This window comes from Bombus flavifrons, chromosome 10, assembly GCF_040668555.2.
Source record: "Bombus flavifrons isolate JBK064 chromosome 10, iyBomFlav1_principal, whole genome shotgun sequence".
Taxonomy (NCBI): Eukaryota; Metazoa; Arthropoda; class Insecta; order Hymenoptera; family Apidae; genus Bombus; species Bombus flavifrons.
In genome coordinates, this window is record NC_138451.1 from 11,842,947 (window position 1) to 11,862,170 (window position 19,224).

The following is a 19,224-nucleotide window of genomic DNA, read 5'->3' on the forward strand; positions in this document are numbered from 1 at the left end:
AAAGGTGGCCACAGATCGCACAAACGGAGTGACCTTTGAAAAATTTCGACGATCCAATTTTTCAAACTCGCTCAGAGATCAAAAAACCGATGTTAGTCTAACAGGTTAAGCGCGGATGACTCCACGCTGGTGTCATTAGCTGAGCTGTTCTCGGTAGCGGATAACGCCACTCGCCGTTCAACGTGTTAAGGAGAGAAAAATTGCAGTCAAATGGAATGGCAACGAGAACACGACTAAACAGTCAGCGCGTTAAGGACGAAGAAGAGCAAAGAGACAGGTACAGGGTTGGAAACGAGTACGCTTCGTGTTTTACCATGTTGAGGCCCGCAACGATGACAATGACGTGGACGAGTAAACGTGCTTTCGTGTAAACGCATTAATGTCCTATGCATCGGCGTATTTGCATTGGGAAATGTAACGTGTCCGGTGCAGCTGCGTTAAAATCCAATACTTCACGGTTCATCGGGCCTCTAACACGGCCGGATATCGACGCGGACATCCGTTGCCAGCTTTTCACCGAGCAAAAGTTAACGACTTTTGTGCACCGACGCAACACTTTCGCGCACTGCCGCGTCTTCGTCGTCGCTGGCTTCCACATCTCGACTCGAGAATGCAATCGTTTTCTTCTCACCGACGCCGTCCCCTCGAACGGTTCTGGAAATTGAATCGAAACCATTTTTCGCGCCCGTTCTTCACGATCGATTCCTGCAATCGTTGAAAGCAAACTCGCAGCGTGTCGTTTCAGGTACCGGCTGACTGTAATCGGATCTGGAACAGCGTATCGCGACCCATTCAATCGTACAAACTTTCAGACTTTCTCTCGTGAAGTGATCCGCGTATCTATAATCCACATCGTCCGACCACGTAATATATTCCGACCGAATAACACGTGAAAGCGTGCACGGCGCGATTCCTCGTGGAAAAATAAGGGAAATATATGGAATAAAATTTGTTCATTCTCGGCTTAGTTTTCGAGAAAGTCGAGCTCGAAAATTTTCCCAAGTGCAAGTATACTTGGAGCGAACGTGGCTAATTTCGGCCTGTGCAGGATTTGGTAATCGACAGGAGATTATTCTACGCGCGAAAACGAGTAGAAAAGGTAGAATAACGTTTTCCTGTTTCAGGCTTCATTTTCGAGAAAATAGAGTTTCAACGTGTTCAGTTAATAATCGGCGTGGTGCACGCGTATGATAAATTTTCGCATTTATTTTTCTGCCAAACAAAGGTTTCGCACGTAGGTTGACTTCCTGCCTCCTTGTTCGTACGGTGTTTTCTATTTATCTTAATGTGCAGCTTCGCTCTTCCAAGTATTATGATCTGTCTTATATATACCCTGTATATATATATATATATATACGTTACAATTTCTTTAAACAATTTCTGTAACTTAATTTTTCTAACTTTCATTAAAACGTATATGGTAGTAATAGGTGCACGAACTTCTCGATACACTGTTTCACACGCGTGTACATATACCCATGAAATTACACGTACAACGTTAAACCCTAAGACACCTTGTGCGATATATGAGAACCGAATTCTACAACGGCACTACCACGAGATCGTAACAGCGTCGTCCAGGCTTGTCTGCACCGGGTCTAAGCCCCCGACGCGGCGGTAAAAAGAATTGCCCGTTCCCACGCAAGTTCCCACTCGCGAAACGATATTTCGTCATTACCCATAACGAACGTTATCGGTTAAAAATCGCCATGGATTACCTCTGTGAGTTCTCGCGTGCTTGCCGAAGCTCTCGATCTTGTGCACGGCCAACTTGTACGCCTCGATTCTGCTCTCCAGCTGCTCCTTCAGCGCCACGGGTAGAGGCACCAGGTTCGAGGCCCCGGCGTTTTCCAAATTGCTCGGATAACAGGATGCCACCAATCCGTGCTTGCCCAAACCTTCCACCGCCCTGTCCAAAGTCCTTTTCCTAGCGGCTAGGATGCTCCTCGCGTTAGGAGCCAATTTGTTCAGGGAGATCAGCAGCTTGCACCAGATCCTCAGACGGAAATGATCCTGGCTGATCGAGATCAGATAGACGATCCTCCAAAGGACTTGCTCCACTTTCAAGATTTTCGCGTCGTTCACGTTCAACTCGACGAGCCTCGAGTAGAGAGCCTCCAGCAGGGACAGGCTATGAGGAAGCGTTTCGATCAACAGGTCCACGGGAATGTCCGGTAGAGTCGTCCTCAAGGTATAGTGTGGCAGTTTCATGAGAAAAGCGGCTGCTTCTCTGTATTGTCTTCCCTCGTACAATCTAAGGAGCCTGTGTTACACAAAGACGTGGTATTCAGAGATCGTGTTCAAGCACGGAGCTTGCTTTCAGACATGTAACAGTTTGCCCGGTATTATTGGGCAAACGCCGCGTGTCTACGAATTTAAAGGACAATACAAAGTGGCTAGCTTCAGCGTGTTTCCCAGATAACAGATCACCTGGCACGTTGGTATTTCATTGAAATTTCCGCGAATATCTCTACTACGTCTTGCTGTAATCGATGACCCTGTCTCTCTGTGTATCTACATATTCTATCGCGACGCACCGCAGGGATGCAATAAAGCCGTTCCGTTTGTCCAACCGATCAATATAACCGTAATCGTAGCGGACTCTGGCACGCGCGATAATCCATTTTAGACCGCGAAACGAATTCCCTAGATATGCGAATTACACGGCCGAATCGATTACACGCGAAGCGATCTTTTGTTTCCTCTACGAATCAGGTTAACTCGAACCCTGTTATTCTCCTCGCTTCCCTTTTGCGTTTGTACTTTCTCGCATGCTTTCTTTTCTGACGCTGGTGCACTGTATTTTTGAAGACTGTGTATGGCTTACGCAAAAAGTAGTAAAGCTCGAACACTAAAATTCATTAGTTAAGAACTGCCTGTACTTTAATATCCTTCTGTGGTAAATTTTCGTATTCGTTTTTTCGCATTTTCAGCTCGCGTTGCGCTTCTATCTTTTTATGTACCTTACAATCCCTTCGCACACTAATGAGAATCCGTATGCTCGTATATAAAATAAACGATAGTAACAATTACATAGAAAAACTTCAGCAATGGTTTCACAGATATCTCAACTAATCTCTACGGAATTACGAGCGTGAATTAACAACAATATAATATTCGTATACCTTCTCAGAGCCATTCGTGGATTCGATCCCTCGTCCTCGGGCAAACCAACTTGACCAACTAGAAACTGAGTACCAGGACCCCACACGAGTCTCTGAATAGGATTCCTAAGTCTTTCCGGTCTTATCCTCTCGCAAGAATTCAGTCCAACCAGTGGCATAGTTCTTCTACTCATCTTCGCTTTCTTTTATTCTTCTTCTTCGTGTCTCTTCCTATTATCGTCTGCTACGAGTAGAAATTGTCATTCAGAAATTACCGCTACGAGATCAATGTTGCCATTACATGCAAATTATCCTTCGCACGATTTCAAATCCAACCACAAAGATCATCCGCCTTGTGCGATCGATCTTCTTCAACCTCGTTCGCTCTTCGAGATTCTTCTTTTCTAAATTTCGCTTTCCAACACTTTCACGATATTCTTCGCGTTCTGTCGTGATACGACTTACACGCTCGACTCGACTGTAACCTTCAACCTGTACGTTCGAATCGAAAGGATTTTCCTCACTCCTCTCCGCAATCTCGAGTTCCAATCGAACCTCTCCGTTTCACGCGTTTCCTCGCCTCGACTTTGCGCTCGTGCCGCCACTTTCTCCTAGATCTGTTCGGTCAGAGTGACTCTGTCCATTGAGAAACGCGCGGATGAGTCACCTCTCGTTGGTCCATGCTCGTTGCTTTCTTCGCCACTCGCCGATCTTCGTCGATCTTTCTCGCTCGTCAACACGGTTTTCTCTAACGACCGATCTTCCTGCACGAAACTCGGGCTGGCCTATAGCCTCGAGGTTGACCGACCCACTTCTTCTCCCTCGACGAACATGGACCTGCGAATGGAATAATTTCGGTGAGCCTTTTCCGACCTTCGCCGACCCAATCCACTGCGTCAAAATATTTTACGCTCGCTTCGACGAACGATTTTCAAGGACGAGTTCTATTCTCTTGCTCGGGAGGAATTTCTTCGATTCGACTGTTTCGCAAAATATTTCACTGGAGAAAAATCGGCCGACTTCCTGCCAGTCGCGATGTACATCATTCTCGCGCGTCATTTTCTTTCGAATTCCCCTCGCGTGGAAGAAATTTCACATCGGTTGCGATCTCATTTGCTGGATAATTTCGAAACATGGGAATTCGCAGGTGTGTGCGATGCATAGTCATGACGAGCAGAGAATAAATAGCAAACTCGTGATAGAATGTTCGCTCTTTTTTCAGCGAATCGCGAGTTTATTTTGTGTCCCGGCTTCGCGCTTTTGTACTGTATTGCTCTGCGGGGAATTCCCTGTTATTTTTGACGGGATATGGGATGGCTTTCATCAAGTACGTTCTTTAGTTAGCATTGCGTAGAGCGCGGATTTTTATGCAAATGCAAAAACCCAGAGAGAATGCTCGCGAGACGCAAATATATACAAAATATCCAAAATAAGCCTGATATTTAGTAGATAAAACTAATTTCTTCTTAGGTTCTGGTGCTTAGAAAAATATCAATAATCGCATAAATATCCGCAATTTAATTGTCATTGTACGCTTCAAATATCGTTTCGAATAGAACGAATCAGTGTATTTTTCTGACAATTTTAACGAGGAATTGAATAAATCTAAATGTTTTTTCCTCGTTATATATTGGGTTGGCAACTAAGTGATTACGGCTTTTGTCAATATCATTTAATGATAAAATTCGTAATCACTTAGTTGCCAACTCAATACATCGCAGCTTTTCTTGTGCACATAATTCGCTATAGCGAAGCTTCAACATTCTTCTCACACTTGTTTTTAACGTATGTACACCTACATTCGCTGTATGAGCGATGGAAAATTGCCTCAAAATAAGATGGAGATCAAAATGTAACGTAAGAAAATCGCATCAACGTATAGATTTTAGTAATTTTGAAATTTTGTCGAGTATACGCTAACTTATAACTGTCTGGACATTTTCACCAATTCATAGCGAAGATACGTGTATGAATTAACGATGAACTAACACGACAGCAGTGTTCGCTATCGTCTTATAGAATGAACAAATAACTAATCGTAACGATGTTTCCAAAAATTGACCGACAATATACGAATACTCGAGTAACTTTGCTTCTCATCGAAAGGAAAATCGTTGCAGCCGATCGTCTGGAAAAAGAGGAAAAAAGACGAGAAACGATTTGAAAGGTAGTATCACGAACAGACATAAATTAGGATCGTTCCTAAGAGAATCATTAAGAACAGATTAAAGCGAGTACCGGTACTCGTTAATCACGGAACAGATGCGTCAAGAGCCTCGATAGGATTCGACGCGTTTTCACGGCAGCTGTCGTAACGTGGCATTAAATTCGATTTATCGGCTGCAAAGTGTATTGACAAATACAATTTACTAGCAAGACCGCGTTCGCCGGCTCGTGCAAAATATACCTTCTATGAATATCCCCTGATCAATTTGCGTAACGCTATTCGGAAGCAAACGCGAATTTTAAACTGACAGATTCGTCGTTGAACGAAATATACTACGATCCTGCACGTTTTTATTTTTGTATTTTTCTTTCTTTCTTTGATAGGAAAGAACGAGTTAGGATTAGACACGCTAAACTGAGCTTGCAATGAGCCAAATAAGCGAAAATTAGTGATTGCTATAACTATATCTCGTCGATAGATCGTTCTCCTGATCGTAGTAACGTTCCCCGATAGAAATTTAAATTTCGTCTTGCGAATGAGATTCAGACTCGTTTAAATGGTAAAAAATACTGTAACACTATTCGGAAGCAAACGCGAATTTTAAACTGACAGGTTCGTCGTTGGACGAAATATACTAAGATCCTGCGCGTTTTTCTTTTTTCCATAATAAAGAGCGAGCTATTCTCATCAGAGTTAGCATTAGACACGCTAATAAACCGACACGCTCACGTTTTATAACTTGCAATGAGCCAAATAAGCGAAAATTAGTGATTGCTATAACTATATCTCGTCGATAGATCGTTCTCCTGATCGTAGTAACGTTCCCCGATAGAAATTTGAATTTCGTTTTGCGAATGAGATTCAGACTCGTCTAAATCGTAAAAAACACTGGGAAAATCTTCAGTTTCTCAAAGAGATCAATTTATATCGTGTACTGTGATATCGTGAGCTTGGCTCTAACTCACACTGTGTCGTGTTAACTTAAGTTTAGGCTAATCGTGCTGTATCGTATCGTAACTATACCTGTACATTGTATATATGTCGAAATATATAGATACTAATATTATTTCAAAAAGTAATTATTTCAGTTTGTCACTTGCCTTACTGTATTTTACACTTCCTTTTGCCGCTGTACCTTCTTCTTCTGTATTTTGTTAGTCGCGATAGCTAACGACCATAAAGAACGATCGACGCGACTTTAGATAAAATAAACGAAAAGAAAAATGAAACGTATACGTGTGTCTTTCTTTGATCGATACACACAGCCACTGACATAAGTATCACAGTTCTTCTTTTCATTCCAAGGCGACCGTTTTCTCGCGAAGGCAACCCTCGAGCCTCGAAAGCACTGAAATTCCCAAGGAACTCTGCGAAAGTTCACCGTGGTTGATCGACACGAGATGAGGACACCGAAGAACGAATGAATTTTCGGCGGCCGTGAAACTCGACTGATACGACATGTCTGCAAGAAGCGCTGGCAACGAAATCCTTCGCCGTCTCTCGGAGGATACACGCGGGCCCCGTCTCAGCTTGGTTTAATGGAGGTGGAACTCAGAGGGAGAATCGCGTGGATGGATGGCTCTCACGAGAGAGATCGGTAACTCGTGCTGATGGAGTAAACGGCCTCTTACTCTTTCCTGCGTGTACCACTTCGTGCAAGAAATATCGCGATGCGCTGGCAAAGCGTAAAAATCCTCACACTTTCAGGTTGTTAACGAACTGGTGGGAAAGTAACGTCTAGACTGCAAATTTTTACGCATTGTTACATCCTAGAAATGGAAGCTAAGTAGAAATTTGATCTTCCTTCGGTCATTTCTCACCGAATCGTAGTCCCTGTATCGTCGGAAGATTTCTCAAGTTTGAGGAAAACAGGAAAGAACGGATGTCGAATTTGCAAGTTTCATGGTAAAAATGTTCTTAGATCGTTGCAAGTTCTCTATCCGATTCGAACAAAGGTAGGATCGAAGAATAAAGAAGTCGGTGGTCGCACAACATGGTTAGTCTCTTGAAAGTTAGAATAAATGTTCTACTTCGAATATTTCGTATATTTATATATTTTTACATATTACACGCGTTTCTGTGTGTTTTCGCATCTTCAAAGTTTCCACGAACACACGAAACTGCAGTCTGGTAACGTGGCAGTTGGCAGTGCGATAATAATACGCTCGAAATATCGCTTCGATGCTTCGTTCGTTACTAGATACGTAACGAACGAGAAAACAAAGATACTCGAGCTTCATAGAAATACCGACTCGAGTCCAACGCTGGCTTGAACAAGAGAAAATGGAATAATATGTCGGGAATAAAGGAAAAAGGGGGAAGCGGGGAGAAAAAAGGCTGGAAGAATGGGAAAGTGAGACGAGCGAGCAACGACAAACGAACGAGCTGGGCAAATGAAAATAATGAACGCCTAGGAGAACGAGGCTAAAGTAATAAGAAACAAGCGCCGGATCAGGATGAGAAAATCTTACGAAGGACCGAGAAAATAAACGAAGGGAGGAGAAGATAGGCGATAGAGGAAGGGCAGCGCAGAGGAACGAAGGAAACGTAGAGAAGAAAAGTCTCCGAGGAACGCAATTACGAAATAAGCTTTTTCTCTAAAGAGCAACTCTGTCGAGATATACAGCGTGGGCTTCAGTATAACTAGATCAACGAACAAGAGAAATCACCGGAGATCAGAAATGATCGGGCAATGTCAGGAGCTGAGAGGCAAAGTAAAGGCGCGTACTCGCAAAGCAAACACGTTCGTGCCAATTTTTCGCGCGAATTTCTTTATTTTTATCATTAATAAAAACAATAAATAAAACAACCATTAAGTTTTGCTTTTATCGACAATTATCGATCGTATTAAAAAAATGACTATGAATTACGCGTAATCAATGTTAACAGGATTTATAATAAAAATATAGAAATCTTACAAATTCGGTAATAATCAGAATATTCGTAGGATTTCCTTATGTCAGAGTTTAAATCTGGAAAAATGAAAACCGTGCAAGCATCTCTTTCCCCCGCCAACTTGTTCGCCGAGCAACAGTAAGGACGCGCCATAAAGTTACTTGAAAATAGAGCGATTCACGTGGGACTTGTGAGGAAACACGGTCATTTCGCAAGTTCCCTTGCATCCTACCAGTTACAGTTAATATGCAAACGGGGCAACAGACTCGCAAAACGGTACTGAATTTATACGAGGTCCTTAGTATGTACATTTGGTGGATATCTTTTCGATCAAAGCGTCCTTTGGCCGGCGCTAATAACCGTTTACGTGCGGTTGCTGCATCATTAAAGTATTACATACATCGTACGAAGGAGGAAAAGAAAAAAAGCCAGACGGAAGAACGAGACTTCGAGTAAGAGGCCGAAAAAAAGGAAAAAAGAAAAAGAAAAAAGAACGCGAGCAAGAACCGGAGACGGGATTGCCGACCTACTGTCCTGCATACCACGAGGGACTACCTGCCACGAAAAGACACGCTACACGTGGTCGAAAACCCGCAGGATTCCCTTTTTAACCAGCGATCGTAACAGTTATAACAAAAATTTCAAAAATTGCAACATTTTTGAAAATTAGTAGCTCAAGTACTTTAGTTTAAATGATTCTGCTTACGAATAACCGTTAGTTAAGCGATCGACATTCTTTTTATTACCATCATCCATGATGGGACTTATTTTTGGTTACCAACAACCGTTATCGATGACAGAATTATTATTGATTACTCAATTTTTATTAAAATCACTGGTAATCAGTACCTCGATTATTTCCCACATGTACAACAAATCCGCAATCCAATTGTTAATTAGTAAATTATTCTGCAAAAGGGACCGGCTCATTCCACCAAATTGCTTTTATCGGCAATTATCGATCGTATTAAAAAAATTATTATGAATTACGCGTAATTAATGTTAACAAGATTTATAATAAAAATAGCGGAACTTTATAAATTCGGTCGTCGTAATAATCGGAATATTCGTAGGATTTCCTTATGTCAGAGTTTATTCCTTGCGCGTTCCTCGTTGAACGATCGCAAGTTCTTTCGACTTGGTTGAGCGAACGACCTGAGCAGCTGTAGGTTGCTTGACAAAGATTTGTCTAACGTAAACGATCTGTCATCGTTCGATCGCGTACGACAAGCAGAAGCAATTGACAGGTTGCAAAGGGGTAAACTGCGTAAATATGGAGCCGATAATTTGTTAATCGGCTAATTCAATCGGTGGACTATTAACTCGTTAATGACGGATTGAGTGCTATATAGGCCGTTGGTCAAAAGCTGTTTTCAATTGTCGACTACCGGGTCCGAGGCCAAATTATTCGCCGATACTCTAACGTTTGACCATCGATCGCTTGATCGATTTGAGGATTAAAGCAAAGTCTTGGTCAACCCTAAGGCAATAATTTTCCAGATTCAATATGTGTTCGTCTCCGAGAACCAATTATTAGAAATTAATATCCTTATTAGGGACGACTGTGCGAGAGCAGAGGCAGCGCTGGAAACCGAGGAGGCAGTTTCGACTCGCTGGAAATCGATAAACGCTCAGGTTCTTCAAATTAATGATACAATTAGATATGAAACAATGCTTGAACGTTGTTTGTTTAATTTTCATACGAGAAGGATATTATTATTCTCGGTATACGTGGCCAATAAACGAGACGCGGTTTAACGTTCGAAATTAATTCTCGTATTTTCGAGCAAGCAAAAACCTTTGCGTTTCGCGTCGTGCGATGTTCGTTCTATTTATCGAAGCTGCATACATTCTGCCATATTCGCAAGATAAATGAAATGTTTGCTCGTAACGTTTATCGTCGTCAATCGGTCTTACGATATTCGTCAAAAGAGGAAATCCACGATATTCGTAGGAAAATAAGACGTTTACTCGTAACGTTCGTCGAATTAGACTTTTGATATTTGGCGGAAAGAGAAGCCCGTTATAGCCAAAGGAGAATCGATTGTTTATTCCTAATGTTTATCGCATTAGACAAAAATCTAAATGTTGAGAAATATTTGGCAAGGGATAAAATCATATTCACGAGGAAACCAAATATTTACTCGTAACATTTATCAAATTAGACTTTTAATATTTGCTAGAAGAATAGGACGCGTAAATCACGGGAATAAAGTTTGCGAAGGGTATAGGCGATTTTCATGTACGAGAGATTAAGGTTGATGGTTGGATGTGGGTGAAATGGCCCGGAGTGGTCCCAGGCATCCTATTATCACTATTGGGTTATCCCATAATTTTCATTTAGCTACTTGCGGCAAATCGGTTAATAGCCATGACCAACCAAAACCGATCTATTACCATTATAGTTAGAGGTAGGAAGTTTGTTTTTCCTTTACCATTGACAATATTAGAGAAACAGGCTAATCGAGATGCCACGCATATTCAAAGACTGTGACAGTCTCTAGAGTATAAAACAGAAAGTTTTTCTAAGGTTATCTTGTGCCATTATTTCCATAAGAACAAAGCAAAGCGTAAACTTTTAATTCGCACAACATTCTGAAACTGCTGAGATCCAATTTGTAATCTACTGAAATTTATTTAGCGTTAGCGTTAGCATTACGAAAGAGTATCGATTTTCAGTTCAAACTTGCTGAGATTCTTTCTAATTCTTTTTATATAAAAGATCATCGAACAACGTGTGAAACAACAAAGTAGTACCTTCGTTTATTAATTGACGAATTTCCTGTTTATTTTTATCCAAACACAGGTGTATTGAAATACGGTTAAAAGAAATACGATAAAATATACAAAAAGAGCAGAACTAAAATTTCCAAAGCAATTCACTCGATCGATCGTTTGTCTTACGGACCTCTTTCCCAGATATCTTCTCGATTACCCTACATTATTGAGAAAACGCCTAAACGAATTACAGAAACAGACGTGTTTCGGCTTCCATCGTGAGTGCGGTTCTTTAAACTTCGTCAGACGGTGCGACCCTCGTCGAATCGGAACCCCTTAAAGTCGACACGAAATCACAGACCTATTTCGTCTCTTCCAAGACTTTTCTTCCCATCGATATTTCATAGAGCCCTCGGGACCTCTCTCTCTCTCTCTCTCTCTCTCTCTCTCTCTCTCTGGCAAAGTCGATCTGAGAGCGATCGCCAAAGAAGTATCGTTGGAAACTTGAAAATCGGATTTCTGTGTGGATATACATTTTTTCCAGCCACTTTCAGGGAATAAGCGAGAGTTGTCCTAATCGATTTGATATAATATTTCACTCTGTTTCAGGCAAGTTACCGGGAAGATTTTTACAACGACCGCGTACCAAATAGATATTTTCTTTGGAACGCGCATTCCCTTGCCAATCGAGGGGAGCAGGACAGAATTCTGAAAACGTGAAACTGCATTCTTTCTATTTCGATGCAAATTCTCCGAGGAAAGAGAAAAACTTCGTCTATCAATGGGACCTCGTACAGTCTTAAATTTTGAAATAATCGGACATATTGTCGAAATCTTCTACTTTATGCCACAGAGTAAAACATATACCAGGTGACTCAGACTTTTTCCGCTTATAAGTACAAATAAAAAAAGATGTCGATAAAAAAAGAGATAGACTCATCGACGTGTGTTTGGAAATCGTTAAGTTTCATTCGCAGAATACGCTGACTCTGTATGCCGGAAGAAGTCTGGAACAACGTATATAACGGGTCATAATACAATTAATTAAGTCTATCCTTATAAGATATCTCGCTACTAAAATATTCCAGAATCACCGTATACATAGTACATTCTTTTTTATCCTTGTATTATTATCGTATATAATGCAATTCGATTAAAATAATGTATTTATTACACTGTAAAATGGTAATACGTATCTACATGAAATTGCCAGGTAAATACAAGGAAACACATCCAAACCAGCTGGCTGCTGAAGCAAGCAAAACTCTCATAGAAAGAAGATTAAAAAAGGAAACACCCCACTGACCTCACTAAAGGAATAAAATAGTCAAATCGCGTATTATTTAGCAATTAAGTTAGAAAAATTTACCAAATGTCCAGCTGGACAAATCGTAAAGTACAAATTAAATAATAAAAAAAAGAAAAAAATTTGTATATATGTGATTTTATGTATACGTAACGTGTGACTTTAAATAAATAAACAATGAATAAATGAATATTTTCTCTCTCGTATACTCGAAGCGCATTGATCTCCCGAATTCCTATTTATGCAGTTGCAATAGCGTTTCGCACGCGTTTCGTTTCTGGTAAGCGAGTGTTATTCTGGTATATTATACCGCTATTCCATTCCGAAGTTTGCCTCGTGTCAACGCACGCTTATTTTGTAACGAGAGTTAGCTGCAAATTTATTTCACCAAGCTCAAAAACGAGCCTCTTTTATTTTCATGATTTGCGAGAAACGCCAATAAATATGCAAACGAAGAATATAAACAACGAGAAAACCGTAAAAATATTCTATCATTTTACAGCGATGCATCGTTGGGAAAGTTTTTTCATCTTCAATTGTCATAGGAACATTCACCGATTTAATCAAATTTTAATCAAATTTTCAGACTCTCATAAGTTGACTGTGGATTGTGGTGAATATAGCTAAAAATGGAAAAAAAGGTGGAATTTAGATAGAAAATTATTTTATCTATTTGTAAAAGGTACTACACACTTTGAATATTTTACGTACACTTTTACATTAAATGTAACTTTGCATCTTCAAGTTTCTCACAACTGCATAGAAATTTGCTGATCATTCGCAAGTAACATTTTCGTCTATCATTTGAAATAACGAAGGTATTACAGCCGTACAGACTTGTTAGAACAATCAAATGCACACAGCGTAATATACTGACAGTGTTCAACAGCATTTACCTTCTTCCAGATACATATCTCTCTTAAATAGTTAATTTCACACAAATGGATCGTTTATTTCGAAAATGGTATAAGTCCATTTTTTGACAAAATTGAGAAAACGAAAAATTTACGTCAACTTTAACTGGAACTTGTCATTTATGAACAATTTACCATTTAAATCTTACGATATTCGTCTGTTTTAATCGATTGAAACTTGGTTAATAAGTGGAATTGCATAATTATTTACATTCAAACGTGGCGTAAGCCTATCCATTGGCCCGAAAACAAAATATTGCTCTAATTAATTCTCAAGAAAGCTATGCGTATAACGAGTGTACGAGCTGTTTGTACACACCGAGACGCGACCAAACCAAGTAGACCTAATTAGCATTTTTCCAATCGATGTAAGCGCCAACACGTCGATACTTCAAAACGAAGAAAAATGGACTTACGATATTTTCAAAATAAACCGTCTGTATCTCGCTTTCGAGCGCAATTGTCAAACTTGTTTCGCACAGACTCTTAGTTTCTCGAAGAAAGAAGAACAAATACGAAATAGAAAAAGATCGGATCGGAAGGGTTAAGATAATTAAGAACGAAACAATCGCGCAGAGGGAAAGTAGCGTAGAAGTGCTGTCGGCTATTCTTAAAGTTGGTCCGCGTGTAGCGTTTCAATCCGGCGCTATCTTGGTACGAAGATATTTAACCGTGTGCGAAAACCCGAGTACGTATGCTCGTCGTCTATAGGAACGAGGCACGAAAACCTGATATCATCTTGATGTCGCCTCGATATTCCTGCAATGCACCGGCCATTTACGAAAATGGCAACCTCCGTCCTCCCTGTCCTCCATTGTTCGTTCTCTTAAGTTCTCTTTCCATTGACTTGCCTTGCTTGACGTCGCTTTTTTATCACCGGCGCGCCGTCTTTGTTGCCCCTTGATATTTTCTTCTCCTCCATTGGAAGCCTAATGGAAATTGCGTTAGCCGAAACCCGGTAACAGCTTCCTCGAACCTCTTGCTTTGCATCTTCGAGCGATCGATCGGCGCAGCTTGGTCGTTATCGAATTTCTACGTTACCTTCCGCGATAGCTCAAATACACTGCCACCTTCCTCGAATAATCGCCTGCGAGAGAATGGCAAGAATCTGTTGCTGGTTGCAAACTTGGTAGAGAACTCCGATCGTTTTTACTCGCGCGCTCAACTTCCCACGTGTATTCATTTACGTGTACGCTATAGTATACCGTACTGTGTACACTGGCGGCCAGAAGTGTTAGGACACCTTGTGGTTTCATAGGAAATGTAATAATCGACGTGATTTAACGTAGAAGTAATATAATTAAAGTCAAAGGTAATTTAAGGTATCTAGTGCGATTTACTATATGTAGAAAGCTGAACATTGTTGAAATTATTTGAAAGGATTACGGTGGCATAGTTAATTATAGTAATTATGTGTTAGTATATCTTGACTATCGGTAAGAGCGTGAGATGAATTGGGTAGGACATTCCGAAAGGTCTACTCGAAATTTGAATTTGTATCGTAAAATCATCCGTAGCATGCGTCGAGACTTGGGGAAAAATAGCAAGAAAAACTGTAATAATACGAACGACGAAATTGATGAAAACGACGATCAAAATGAACAACAGAAAACAGATGCGAAAGGAGAATTAAATTTAATTTACGCCAAATTATAACGTTGAATATATAGAGCGTGTTTTACGAACTCCGACAACATGAAATATCTTCGAGTCCACTCGAAATTTGAGTTTGTATCGTAAAATCATCCGTAGGATGCGTCGAGACTTGGGGACAAGTAGCAAGAAAAACTGTAATAATACGAACGACGAAATTGATGAAAACGACGATAAAAAGGATCAACAGAAAACAGATGCGAAAGGAGAATTAAATTTAATTTACGCTAAATTATAACGTTGCATATATAGAGCGTGTCCCATAAACCAGCTGAAATATCTTCGTTATTTACCCGAAATATTTGACTTTGTTCATCCTATTAATTTCGTTATGATAATAATAATAAAAATAGTAACGATGCGTTTGTAATGTTTATAATATCAACGGGTCAATACCATCTGTTACGCGATAGAGAATTACAATCCGTGATTTTACAGGATAGCGTTAACGATCGTAATTAACGTTGAGCAAAATTAAGCTTGCATAATACGATTTTATGAAACAAGCTCGACGTGTCGGCAATATGCACCGATACAAAGTAGTAATCTTTGAACCGTTATAATCTTCTTAGCGAATTTCTTATTTCTTTTATCGTGCAGTGACTGTTGTAGCCAATGCAGCCATAATTCGCCGCGTCACATCCAGCGCAATTGTTGATAAATGTCGATATCAAATATTTTTCAATATTGCCCGCAAGAAACAATCTAATGGCATCGAGTCTGCAGATCTACATAGTTGGCTAGGAAGCAGTGCCTCCATGACCTATCCATCGATTTCGTCGATGCACATGGTCGACACTTGCAACATGTTTCATAACGAAAGTAACAGAACGAACAGAGTGGAATATCTCAGAAACGGTAAATTTTAGGACGATAGGTACCTTGGTAATTCTATACTCAAAATTCGCTGTTCTATCGAAATCAAACATGAAAATCGCCCAACCCATTTAGAGAAATTAAATTGACCTCTGTATCTCTTCTACGTATCCATCTGCCAGCAGACCATTACCGCCGTGTTATACAGGGTGGTTGGTAACTGGTGGTACAATCGGAAAGGGGGTGATTCTACGCGAAAAAAGAAGTCGAAAATATAGAATAAAAATTTTTCGTTCGAGGCTTTGTTTTCGAGAAAATCGACTTTGGATTTTCGTTCGGTACGCGTGCACTTATCACGTCTCGTTATAACGGATCTCACTGTAGATTTTTAAAAAAATAAAAAAAAAATTTTTTTATTCTATATTTTCGACTTCTTTTTTCGCGTAGAACCACCCCCTTTCCGCTTGTACCACCAGTTACCAACCACCCTGTATATTTCTTTAAATCCTGCAACTTTAATTAGGAACATTTTCACATATTGTTAGAGATCACGAAGATATTTCAGATTGATAGAGTTCGTGCGTTACACTGTACATACATGAATCGTTCGTAGTCTGTGTTTCAAACGAAATAATAATTGTCACAAACTTTAATAATTTGTTAACTATTCCTTCGGAGGTCGCGCAGTATCTGACAGATACGGTAACGTACAATATACGCTGCGGTGCTTATTTTACAGACTGTACAAATATATGAAAAGTGTATAATTGTGCTAAAACAAATACAAAGTATAATATATAGATATATTTATAGTATAGATAAACTACATAATTACCGATTTAAATACAGAGGATGGACTTACAAATATTTGGGATCAGATTTTACACGTATTTGCCAGGTTTATGGTTAAAACTGGTGGTCGAAGAGATGTCGTAATGCTTGTGAACGGAGGTCTGCACCTACTCAAATGCTTTGAACCGGATTCCTGCGATGCCAAATGCATATTGGCTTAATCCAGTTCTTCGATGGTTGATTGATCAAGCCTACGATCCGTATGACAATCGTATTTAATCGCTCCTACGTGGTTTACTTGAACGTACATACGTTTCGTGGCTAGCTATACACATCGTGCTAAAGTAATCCTGATTGACGGGAATTGGAATCGATTGGAACGGTGGCGAAAGCAACATCTAATTATGGACGAGCAGCATTTGGATTCGGCGGAGCTGGCCTCGTTCTTCAGTCGCGTTTCACGCGGCGAGATTTTCCCAGCTGTGCGCATTCCTCCGTTAATATCAGCCTCTGAAACGTTGCTCTTCACACTCGACGCAATTATTCCGAAATCAGTTAACGTGGCGTGCACCGTTTCCTCTGATTTATATCGCGGCTCGCAAATTCTACGTGGTATTAGTATGCGTATGCGACGTTACAAAACGATGAGCCAGAGTTTCCGACCTTTTTCGACCAACAATTTTCATTTCCAACGACTGGACTGCGGATTTTTCTGCGAGTTTCTATTCACACAGCGAAAGAAACGAGAACCTTGCGATACATAAAATTTTATTTCTCCCATTAAACGTTACAACGAGTACTTCGTTTCGAGTGTTCTTTTCACGTAACGCGCATTTTCTACATTCCCGCGCTTTTCAATTTTCCACAAGTATGACAAACGCGCGCAGACTAATAATAAACCAACGACTCAAGCCTCGTATAAAAACAACGTCGAGTTTCAACACACTAGCGATTTTCTCGAAACGTTAAAAATTCTCTTTTCGCTCGAAACTAAGACGACATTGAAAGATAACAAAAAAATCGAAGAACGCAGCGCAGTAAAATCAACAAACGCTACGACTCTTTAATAAAAAATAACCACAACACACCTGCTAAGCATTTCGCAATTCCTCCGGAAGATCCACGAGTTGGATACTCGTGTTATAGGCGAATACGTGGAACAGAACGTTGTTTATCGATCCACATTAGATAGTCAACGAAACAAACAAGGAAGAATTTATAAAATCGGCCTTTGCAACGTTTCAATCCTCTCGTTAACGATCGTCGACTTCTTTATCGCAATTTACCGGACCTTCTCGGGATTTATAATACATTTTCTAATTGGCTCGAGTTCGTTACACTTATATCCGCTGTTTATGACATTTACTCTCTGGTCACAAGCTTTGCGCACTTAGGAATTAACTTGCCTGTTCGAGTCGTCGAACTTCGGGATGTTGCACAAATATTTGCGTTCCGTCGAGATAGAACTCTTCTCGGTTCACTGGAGCGAGCTGTAAAATCGCAAAGCGTGGAACATCGCAAGGAAACGTCGTCTTACGTACTCCTCGGTCGGGGGTCAAATATACTCAAAATCGCGACTGCTTTAGACGGTTTCATAGATGGAGGAGGGAATAAAATGGTTTTATTAAACACGCATGGGATACGCAATGGACGTGGATAAAGATAGTTGACGAACATTTAGGCGAATCTACGTTTTCGTAGACGCGATTAGAGGAATGGAACCCGAGGAGAAATTTATTTTAGCAAATATTATAAGTCGTGTATCCCGTTTTGAATATTTGTTATATAAAGGAGATATTTGTTGTTTAATTTGTTTTAATTTGGACGTAATTTAATTAGGAATAACAGAAGGATTTAATGGCCCCTGCGGTATTACTTAGAGTTTAATTACAAGTGAGAGAATCGAATCGACGTATACAGAGTGCCCCAAATTTAAACGGCCGAACTGCGAGCAATTAATCTACGGACAAAAAGAAGAAAAAGCGCTATATAGAGTTCGTTAGCAGAGGCCTTGTTACAAAGTTACAAATAAACATTGTACGCGTGAAATAAATAACGAGACGTATTTTCCATCACAGCACGCTGAAGTTGACTGTATTATCCTATCAGCGTAGCTACGTGCTTTTTTGCTTTTTTCTCGTATCGTTGACAGTCAGAAAATGTAACGACACAATAAAAACAATTACTTAATACTTTTAATAAATTTCACTTTTAAAGAAACTTGCTCGTTTCAAAATATTGCCCTCGTGCTCCAATACGAGTTAAAACTCATCAACAACATGACGAGTTAAAACATCAAACAACAATGGAATTAATCGCACTACAAAGTTCTGCAAGCAGAGTTTCGATAATTACGTCGTTACCTATTTCCTGCGTATAATATTTCTTTATAATTTTGCAACAAAGCGTTTATTGACAAACTTTATCGTCTTTTTGCCTGTGCATTACAGACAACCTGTACGCTAATAACAGCGAGTAAATACGTTTAAGTATCGGAAACGTGCCATGCAGGAACGAATTTTATATATTATGAAAAATCAAGTTCCTGCTTAAAAAGCTATTTAGTTTAAACTACACTTGTTCTGCTGGCGTTAGAGCGATAAGTCAAGCAAACACAGCAAGCAAACGGCTCGTTCTCTGCTGATCGATGGTCTGTAACTTGTCGTGCTTCTTGCCTTTAAGATTCTTCGCACCCATCGCTTGAAAATGGGTCGCACGATAACGTTATCAGAACGATATTAGCTATCTTATTCGACGTACGTTTCAACAATGTCTACGACTATCGCCTACTACCCTGAATAGTATATGCATACTACTGTTCATATTCTTAAGTATTAGGAACTTCGCACGGAACACGAT

The 19,224-nt window shown here is 40.1% G+C and overlaps 1 protein-coding gene across 2 annotated transcripts in view; it reads right to left on the bottom strand.

Moving 5' to 3' along the window:
• The window catches only part of LOC138184025 (uncharacterized), an 84,055-nt gene that overhangs the window by 21,218 nt on the left and 43,613 nt on the right, over positions 1–19,224 (bottom strand). The window contains exons 2-4 of one of the 2 annotated variants that reach the window (XM_069121655.1): positions 3,426–3,941; positions 3,126–3,348; positions 1,719–2,263 (exon numbers count right to left, since the gene is read on the bottom strand). In XM_069121655.1, coding sequence (XP_068977756.1) covers positions 1,719–2,263; positions 3,126–3,298 — 718 coding nt within the window. In that variant the 5' untranslated portion in view covers positions 3,299–3,348; positions 3,426–3,941. Of the gene's footprint in view, positions 1–1,718; positions 2,264–3,125; positions 3,349–3,405; positions 3,942–19,224 lie in introns of both variants that reach the window. The other variant, XM_069121654.1, reaches the window with a different exon arrangement.